The 9,954-nt window shown below is 57.5% G+C and overlaps 1 protein-coding gene across 1 annotated transcript in view; it reads left to right on the plus strand.

The window, feature by feature from the left end:
• The first annotated feature begins 8,396 nt into the window (after window positions 1-8,396).
• NCF1 (neutrophil cytosolic factor 1) overlaps window positions 8,397-9,954 on the plus strand; it is a 14,435-nt gene continuing 12,877 nt past the window's right edge. The window contains exon 1 of the mRNA XM_077777828.1: window positions 8,397-8,523. Within this exon, the coding sequence (XP_077633954.1) occupies window positions 8,452-8,523 (72 nt within the window). The 5' untranslated portion in view covers window positions 8,397-8,451. The remainder of the gene's footprint in view (window positions 8,524-9,954) is intronic.

A 9,954-nucleotide genomic window follows, 5' to 3' on the forward strand; every position in this document is an offset into this window, starting at 1 on the left:
TTTCTCTCGAAGGTCTTTTCGTGGTTCTGTCTGGAGCTCCCTGGGGTTCGGTGGTAGGTGGCGTGCAGCGCCAGGGCGAGGCGGGCCCAGCCCCAGCCCCCAACTCTGTGTCCACGTGGTGCTGGGACAGCCCCTGTGACAGAGCCCCCGTGCACGTGGTCCAGGGATTTTCTGTTCTCCCCTCTCTTGGGCTCCGGGAAAGCAGAACTCCCCGGTCACCAGCCTCCTGACCGACATCGGGGTGACAGCCACGCTGGGGGAGCCTGGTGCTTCCTGTAAAGCGTCCTTCACCAGTGCAAGTAGCCCCGCCGCCCTCGCCCACAGCTTCCCACCTTGGCTGCGGAAGAGCCCGGCCCTCCTGGCCGCTGCTACAAGAGGTGAAGCGCTGACACGATCACTTTGTACCAAGCATTTGTGGGGTCACACACTCAACAGGGAGTCTGTTCTCCTCTCCACTGTATAGATAAGAGCAACAATTTTTGCGCGCACACATGTGTTTTTTCTTTTTCTGTATTGTTGGAAAGCTTTTGCTTGTTCATGTCACATCGGCCCGGTGGGCCAGTGTCTGTCTTGGTCTCGGGGCAGACGGCACAGGATCCGCGCAGCCCGGGTCTGCTGCTGGAGGAGCCTGTGCGTGGAGCAAGTCGTCCTTCCCCGTGGGCTGTGGTCTCCTGCAGCTTCCCGCCCGCCTCCCTCAGCCCCGTCCCGCAGTGTCCCACCGCGTCCCACCGTGTTCCGCCATCCCAGAGCTCTCAGGGAAGCTGCTCCCAGAGCAGCAGTGTTTCCCGGCCAGGTGACTCATTCCCCAGCGGTCCTTCTCCTGCGGGGCCTCTGGGGGCTTGCTCTGTGGACACGGCGGCGGGGGTCGCCCTGGCTGGCTCTGGGGAGGGAGGGGAGGACCCCGGGAGGGCCAGGAGACGAAGCCCCCACCACCGTGTGCACAGATGGGCAGTGTGTACGTAAGCGAGACCACAAGTACTCAGCGCGGTTCTGCAGGGGAGCAGGGGTGAGAGCCGCCCCCCCCAGGGTCCCTGGTGGGTCAGTGAAGACTGAACTGAGAACTGCAGCTCAGGCCTCAGTCAGTGTTTCTGTGTCCACGTCCATATTCCGTGAGTCCTGCCGGCGAGTGTACTGATGGAGAACAGGCTTTGTGACCAGATCCAAGCTCCAGTCTGGACAGCTGCTGCTCTTGAGGAACCTTCCATCAGGAGAACCATAGAAGCCAAGAAATGCGTCATTGTGGGGACTACGAGTTACACTCCATCCATGGGCCCGGCTAAGCGCAACCCCCTTCCCTACGCCCCGGATCTTCAGGGGAGGGGACAGTGAAGATCTGTCCTGGAGCCCGTGGGCGCCAGCACCGTGGAGTGTGGGGCCGAGGGGAAGGGAGTGTGTTGGGAGAGATCTGTGTGTTTGCCTGCCCGGCCACCGTGGGTCACGGAGATGCGGCTGCTGGGCTCATGGGAACCGGCCCTTTCCGGCAGGCAGCGCGGCAGGGGAGTCCTCTCCAGACCTCTGATCCCCGGGTGAGGTGCGGGGTGTTTAGCGCGCCTTGCTGAGGTTGCTTTGACACTTCCGGATGAGGAACTGGATACTTGAGTCATGGCTCCCTACCCCCACCCCCCACCCCCCACTCCCAGTCTTCTCCCTAGTCTGACATGGTTGACTTAACCGTGAGTGGGTGGTAGGTGAGTGCCCCCCACCTCAGCATCTCTCCTAAATGGAGGCCTCAGTTTGTGGACATGCATGTATTTGGAAGACTGCTCTCCCCAGGGACGCCTTGGTTCCCTATGGTGGGGACAAAGGGACAAAGGGTGGAACAGGGCTTCCGGAATGGAGATGGCTGCGGTCTGCAGCGTAGCAGCTCTTCCTTGGCTTTTCCGGCCTGTGAGTCCAGTGGGATGAGCACGAATGGGGCCGTCATCCTTCTTTTGAGCACCCCCCCTCCGCCAAAGTTGCTTTCCCGACCTGTGCAGTGTGGACTCCTACTCCGGTGTGTGAGGGATGAGCCTTCTGGACTGGGCCCCACGGCTCCCAGCCTTCTTAGAGAACAAGTTGGAAAGCTTGCAGCTGGTGAGGGCCTAGGGGCCTGGTGGCCTGTTGACGCACAGTGGGTGGCCTGGCTTGGCTACCCCGAGGGGCTTTCTCACCCCCAGAACTGGGTGGGTTAAGTACAAAACAAAGGCGGATTGACTGCTGGTTCCCCGATTTCATTAGTCTGCTCAACAATGGTCTTGTGTGTCACCTCCCCTCCCCCTTGGGCCCCACCCACCTCTCCCCCAAGAGCATACCTTGTGGTTTTATTTTAAGGAAGTGCCTGCGAAGTTGAAAGCCAGTGATGGCACAACAGCCATTTGTAAAAGGGTTTCCTGCCGGATTTCCTTCCCAGAAGCCAGACCAGGTGGTTGAGGGACATTTAGTAGCACCGACTTCATGTGTGGTCTCTGCTCCTGTAAACCTCAAGTTCCATAAAGCAGTAATGACCCTTATCAAGGACCATGCCCTTGGCGTTGCTGAAGTGGACCTGGTAGGGGAGGTCCCCAGTCCTTTTGTTGTGCCCGAATCGCAAGTCCCCAGAGACCTCCAAGGAGCCGGCACCGATGCAAGTACAAAAGGGTCTTTATTACAAGCTCGAGCAGGGGCTCACCCGCCTACCGGTGTCACGGCAGCAAGGTGAAGCCAAGAACAATAGCGAACAGGGCTTTTAAGGAGTAAGGGATGGGGGTGTCACAGTACATGTAGCATCATCACATAAGCACCAATTACAATTACAGCTTCGACCATTCAGTGTCTGTGAGGTGTTCATTACTTTTGGTGGGACCCAATCATGACTTTTGAGAATTCTTTGAAAATGACCAATTATGAGGTGAGTTCAAAGGGCCCATGTGGGGTTCAGGCAAGCGGTGAGAAATTGGCTAGTTTGTATCTGCAGTTCCCAGCCTTGACTCAGACCATAGGAATGTCTCTTTTTACTTTTTGATTAGCTGAACTGAGGGCGGTCCAAGGATGGCTTTAGCCTTGAACAGTCGGAGGCTTTTCCTGGGACTGGGGCTACGTGCAGCCCGAGGTTTCTCTTAATGGAGGACTTAATTTTTTTGCTCTTTCAATAAAAACCATTTTACAGGACCGCCTTCCAGAAGCTTAGATGTCACAGGCTATAAGATCTGGATCGATCCTGAAAGGATCTATTGCATTCAGAACAAAATCGTCCTCTTCATTATGGTGACCAGTGTAGAGCCTCTAGGAAAAGCCCTTCATAAAAGACAGCAGGTGAGGATTTCAAAAGCTCCCGGTGGGAGTGCAGTCAGAAAGCCATAGCCAGTGTGGGCTTACTGGCCTTCAGAAGGGACCGGTGCCGCGGCATGGCGTGTGTACGCCACCTGTCCACAGGGGACCCGCCCCCTCACTCCACCCCTGCGTGGCTTGTGTCCTGTAGCCCCTTGGGAATGGCAGAGGCACCGAGCCCGTGGCAAGTCTCAGACATGACACGGCCCGCTGGCTCCCTGCTTCGGCCTGGACGGATGTGTGCATGGCAGCCCGGCCCCAGTGACCGCGCCTGGAGGCAGGGTTTCCTCGTTACTGGAATTAGCTTGAAGTTCAAGCAAATCACAAAAACCCCTGCGGTGGCAGCTTGCTGCTGGATTTCTCCTCTGTGGTTGATGAGCTTTAAATAACTTTCACCGCATGACACATCTGGGCCCCGTCAGCGTCAGCGTGAGTGAGGAAGTGTCAGCCAGGCGGTGGGTTTGGGGCTGGGCGGGCCAGGCACAGGCCAAGCCCTGGGGGCTCGCAAAATGCAAAATTCCACCCATCCCAGATCTGCCAAGCTGCGGTGCCTTAGGGACAGCCCCAGGCGGAAGCTCATGGACTTGGTATTCTGCCTTCTGCCTGACCTTGTCTGTCTCAGCAGCGAGAGCCTGTCCTGTACGACCCTCACACTTGCCTACTGTCATTCATGTGACCTTGCCCTCCTTCAAGGCCCAGTGTAACCGGTGAGGAGGCGCTGCCTGCACAGTGCTTCGGTGAGAGCTGTTTGCCAAGCTAAGCACTTGAACCTCACGTGGTCCTCAACACGGCCTGCAAAATGTGCGCGGTTGTCAGCGCCATCTTACAGGTGAAAAAACTGAGGCTTAGAGTTAGCTTGAGGTCTCCCAACTAGAGGGGAAGGCATCTGAATGCACAAAGCAAGTGTGTGTGTATGTGAGCCCACCGCCCCCACAGCCGGCCGTTGGCACGTGGTACCCCTGGGGCAGGCAGGCAGGCCTCGGGCGGGGTCTGAGCCTTCGCTCCTGGATCCCTAGGCCAAGGGGAGAAGGGATTCCCAGGGGTGGGACTCTGGTGTGTCCCAGGCGCAGGCACCTGGTTCTCTTCTGTGGAGGCCCCCAGGTCCCTCCCCGGACCGGCCAGACCCCATCTCTGATCCAGTTTGACCACAAAACGAAGACTGGTGATCCCCTGGGAGGCAGATCTCCAGCAACCTGCCTTTCTGCATAGAGACACCTGCTTGCCATCAGAGGCTTGCCCTTCATGGCAAGTGTCCCCTCCTGGCGGGTTGTCTGCCTCCCAGTCGGTGGTGACCCGGGGCCCCATCCTGCCAGTGTAGGCACCAGGAGAGAGCCCGTGCTGAGGGCTGGCCTGGGGCGTTGTCAGGCTGCTGATCCAGGCTTTTCTCCCCCAAGGAGGGGCAGCAGGAGGGCTCTACGTTGCAGTTGGGAAAGAACTGCTTCAAAACAACGGCTGATTTGTTCTGATCCTGGAAAGCCCTAGATTCCCTCCCGACACAGGATCCCAGAGGGCACTGCCTGGACCTCAGGCTCTTAATCCAAACCCCTCTCTGCTCAGCCCGTCTGTGTGGCCCGGCCTTGGGGATTTCCTGGTTGAGGAACTGGCCGGTCCAGCCCATCTGGGAGAGGCCTAGAGGTGGAGAAGTTGGCACCGGAAAGAGGCCAAGACCCTCAAGCATGGAAGGAGAACCCCCTCCTCCCTCCCAGTTTGGCCCCACTAGAGACTCTTCCTCTCTGCAGCGTTCACCGAGGCTGACTCCTCCCTTGTGAATCCCCAGTCAAGGCCATTGTTCATTCGCTCACGTTCAAGGGCAGGGCAGGGGAGCCTGGTGGTGGAGTGCGTGGGCCTGGGGTCCAGACTGCCTGCGTTCAAATCCCAGGTCTTCCCTTACTTGCCACGGCAACCTGTTTACTTCTCTGTGCCTCATTTTCCCTATCTATAAGGTGGGAAAAATAACAGTTCCCACCTGACAGCCTCGTTGTGATGGTAAGGTGTTTATAAAAAAAAGCATTCCTCTCCCGCCCGGGGTGAGTCCCTTCTGCCAGACACCAAGGGGAGGTGGGGAGGTCCTCTGCGGTACTGTTCTAATACCCAGCCACAGGTAATGAGGCATCTACATCATGATAGTTATGAGTTAATAACCAACTGTCCATTTTTTCTGCACTTTTCTGTGTATTTCACAGTAAAGTTTTAAAACATTTTTTAGGGGCGCCGGGTGGCTTAGTCGGTTAAGCGTCCGACTTTCGCTTAGGTCATGATCTCGCAGTTCGTGGGTTCGAGCCCCGCGTCGGGCTCTGTGCTGACTGCCAGCTCAGAGCCTGGAGCCTGTTTCAGTCTGTGACTCCCTCTCTCTCTGACACTACCCTGCTCGCGCTGTCTCTCAATCCTAGAAATAAATAAAAATATTTAAAAAAACATTTTTTAAAATTTGTATCCCTCCCTGCCCAACAAAAAAAGTATTTTTAGTTTATTTATTCTGAGAGAGTGTGAGCAGGGGAGGGGCAGAGAGAGAGAGAATGAATCCCAAGCAGGCTGCATGCTGACAGCACAGAGCCCATCTCGGGGCTCGAACCCATGAACCTTGGGATCGGGGCCTGAGCTGAAATCAAGAGCCAAATGGACACTTAACCGACCGAGCCACCCAGGTGCCCCCCCACCCCAATAAATCCTTTGCTCTCTTGCCTGTTCCACCCATGCGTGTAAGTGTGTCCTGTCTCAGCCTCACAGAGGCTTTGAGCCCGCTGAGCGAGAAGGGTCACTGCCAGGGGACACAGGGCTTGTGGGCTCTTTGTGCTGCCGCGGATGCCCCTCCCTGCCGGTGCCACATGAGGAGGTGCAGGGAGGCCGCAGGAGGGAAGTGGAAAGAAAGGTGGCAGCTGACAGCTGTGGCTGGTGTCTGCGGGACAGGGCAGCCCGGCCGGGCCATTGCGCAAGCGTGGAGTGGCCTCGGGAGGAAGGGGAGGAAGTGCCGGTGCTCAGGAGGTCCTGCTTGCCGCAAGCACCTCGACTTCCCCTCCGGCGCCCAGGTGAGCAAGGCCGGTGTCTGCAGGGACCTCAGGGCAGCAGCATGGGGCAGGGCCCGCCGGGGGTGAGCAGCGGGCGGGTCTTTGTGGTGCCTGAAGGACCAGAGTGCCCTGTGCTACCAGGAGCTGCCATCCGCCACATGACCTCAGTCTATTCTTCATTTACCAGTTTTCATCCAAGTATGACAGACCCACAGAAAAGAGTGGTGCGCAATCCCAGGTGCCCGGCCTAGGTTGGCTTCCAGAACGTGGGCGCACCCTCGGAATCAGCCTTATCAGGAAAGGGCACCCCAGCTGCTGTCTCCTGCTCCCTTCTGCTCCCTTCCGGTCACCGCTGCTACCCCCCAGGAGGTCACCCTGGCCTCCAACACTGCAGACTGGCCAGGGTAGGTCTCCAGCTTGGGTCTAGAAGTTTCCTCACCCATACTGTGTGTGGCAGTTCCTTCTCGTGGCTGAGCACTGTGTCCTCCTGTGTGGGAAGATTCTAGATACATAAAGGAGGTGACTAGAGAAAGGCCTTGCAGGGCCGGCAACACCCGGGGCTGGTGACCTCCCCGTGACCACAGGGGACGTGCCAAGTAAATCTGAGAACAGAGAGCATAGCCCCTGCGTTTTTTTGTTTTTTTTTGTTTTTTTTTTTTTTTAAGTTTATCTATTTAGAGAGAGATCCCAGGCAGGCTCCGAGCTGGCAGTGCAGAGCCCCATGCGGGGCTCAAGTTCACAAACCATGAGATCATGACCTGAGCCAAAACCAAGAGTCAGATGCTCAACCGACTGAGCCACCAGGGCGCCCTATGGCGCCCGCACTCTGGATAAAACCAAGAACCACCACCAACCTGACCAGTCATGGTAACAGACACAAAAGGGCACGGTTTGGCTCCCCTCTGCCAGAGGCCACCCTCACCCTCTTAGTCCAGGGGTACCCGTGGCTCTCAGAGTGCTGGTGGCCTTTGCCACCGTCTCCCAGTCCTGGAATCGTGTGTCTGGCACACAAACTGGCCCCGCCAACCTGAGCCTGCAGCTGGACTTCCTGGGTCTGAGGCCACCTGCCCTGTGACCTTGGACCCATTCTATAACCTCGAAGCCTCCCAGCCCCTCATGAGCGTCCTAGGCTCCTAGGTGCTAGTGAGAGACGCCCCAGCCACTCCCTCCTCACCTCTTCACCCCAAAGCCCCTCCTGGCAGAGACCATGGTCCCATCTGGGGAGGAAACTGAGTCAGCCTTGAGGATCCATTTGATTAGGATTTTTTTTAAATTTTTTAGTTTACTTATTTTGAGAGTGGGGGGGGGCGCACAAGTAGGAGAGGGACAGAGAGAGAGCACCCCAAGCAGGCTCCACACTGTCAGCATGGAGCCGGAGGCAGGGTTCGAACTCAAGAAGAAAACCGTGAGATCATGACCTGAGCTGAAGTCAGACACCTAACCGACTCAGCCACCAGGCACCCGATTTGATCAGGATTTGAACGCAAGCCTCACTCAGTCTGTCCCCACCACCGCTGGCGCTCATTGACACAAACGTGCAGACGTGCACCTGACGCCTGCGCGCACTCCCACGGAGAGGGTCCCCGAGCTGCGACATCACTGTCCCAGTGTTCATGGCGGCTGCTGTCCAGCCTGGGGGTGCGGCCAAGGGGCCCACATTCTGGTAAAGAGAGACACTAAATGAGCTCCTTAATATGTCCGTCTGAATAAAAACAGGAAAGGGGGTAGGGAAGCATGAAGTTTTGCTGTTTTGCGAGAACGTATCAAGAAAGGCCTCTTGGGGGAGGTGCCTTTTGAGCAGAAACCCGAAAACAATGAGAGAGGGAGTCACAGGGATGGTCCCGGTGGCTCCAAGGGCAAAGGCGGGGGGCTGCAGCAGCTTGGGGTGTCCCAGGAACAGCAGCGGCCAGATGTGGAAGGTCTGGGGTAGCCAGAGAGATGGGGGGGGCAGGCACGTCCCCAGGACGTGTGGCCGCCCACGTCCCCGCCACGGGCGTCTGAGGAATCCCAGAAACTGAAAGGAGAAGCAGAGTGTCTTCGGCGCCCTCCCTGCCCCCTCCTGCCCTTCCTCTCCTTCCCCAAGTGACTTCCTCTTTCTAGCCCATTTAAGGCCCACCAGCCAGGGAGCGCCCCGCAGAAGGGGAGGCCCCGCCGCCCAGTCATGGGGGACACCTTCATCCGCCACATCGCCCTCCTGGGCTTCGAGAAGCGCTTCGTCCCCAGCCAGCACTACGTGAGTAGCCGGGCGCCCTGCGGGGGTGGCCCTGCGGCCGCGCGGGGACCAGCCCGGGGCGGGGGGCGCAGGTGCGGACGGCGCTGTCTCCGCGCGGCCTCCGGGGGCCCCCAGCCCATCAGGGCGCGGGACCGATGTGTGTCCCTTAAACGGATGCGCTCCTTGCCCCCGACCCACCCCGGGGCCTCGGTGAGAGGACTGCTGGCCTGGCCCCCCGGCCCCCCGCCAGCCCACCTCGCTCCTTGCTCACCCGCCCCGGTCAGGAGCTCCCTGTGGCGCCCCGTTCGCCCCAGAACTCCCGTCCCGGGCGCGCTCCTCCGAGCAGCCCTCCCTGACCACCCCAGCTCTCGCGGAATGCTCCCCGTGGAGGGAGTGCTGGCGGCAACCCTCTTTTCCCCCCAGCCCGCCGTGGGGTCAGTGACCTTACAGTGGTGTCCCCTCCACGAGGGCGATGCCACCAAGGGGCCCAAAAAGGGCCCCGACCCCCTTCCTTGGGAGCTGGGAAGTAGGTGCCCAGACACGTCCACCACAAAGGTCCCCAAGGCCAGAGGAGAGGAAGGCCAGGCAGGGGCTCTGCTCTGTCTGGTTGTTTGTAGGGCACACTTTGTATCCTTTCTTCTTTGTTTTCACTTTTAATTTTGAAATAATTTCAGGGGCGCCTGGGTGGCTTAGTCGGTTAAGCGTCCGACTTTCGCTTAGGTCATGATCTTGCGGTTCATGGGTTCGAGCCCTGCGTCGGGCTCTGTGCTGACTGCCAGCTCAGAGCCTGGAGCCTATTTCAGTCTGTGACTCCCTCTCTCTCTGACCCTCCCCTGCTCATGCTGTCTCTCTCCTAGAAATAAATAAAAATTAAAAAAATGAAATAATTTCAAACTTAAAGGTGCCCCCAAGACACCAATTACTCCAATATTTCAACACCCACTTCTGTGCTCCCCCATCTGCCTCCTTCTCCTTCTCTCTCTCTGAATAGTACTTTTTGGAATCATTCCAGAGTAAATTAGAGACATTGTGTTTGTTTCTTTCTCTTTATTATTATTATTATTATTATTTTCTTTTTTAGAGAGAGAGAGAGAGCATGAGCTGGGAAGAGAGGCTGAGGGGGAGAGAGACAGAGAATCTTCAGCAGGCTCCACGATGAAGCCCCATGCAGAGCTCTGTCCCACAACCCTGGGATCATGACCTGAGGTGACATCAAGAGTCAGACACTCAGTGGTCAAGACACCCAGGGGCCCACACCCCTTTTTTTTTTAAGTAGACTTCACGCCCAGTCTGGGGTTTGAACTCATGACCCTGACATCAAGAGTTGGAAGCTCTTCCTACTAAGCCACCCAGGCGCCCTCTGCAAAATACTACTGTGTAGCTCTTAAAATCAGGAACATTCTCTGCAAAGGTGTAGACATCAACAAAGTGGATGAAACACTTTTCCAATCT

The sequence above is a fragment of the Crocuta crocuta genome, unplaced genomic scaffold (assembly GCF_008692635.1).
Source record: "Crocuta crocuta isolate KB4526 unplaced genomic scaffold, BGI_CrCroc_1.0 scaffold217, whole genome shotgun sequence".
NCBI lineage: Eukaryota > Metazoa > Chordata > Mammalia > Carnivora > Hyaenidae > Crocuta > Crocuta crocuta.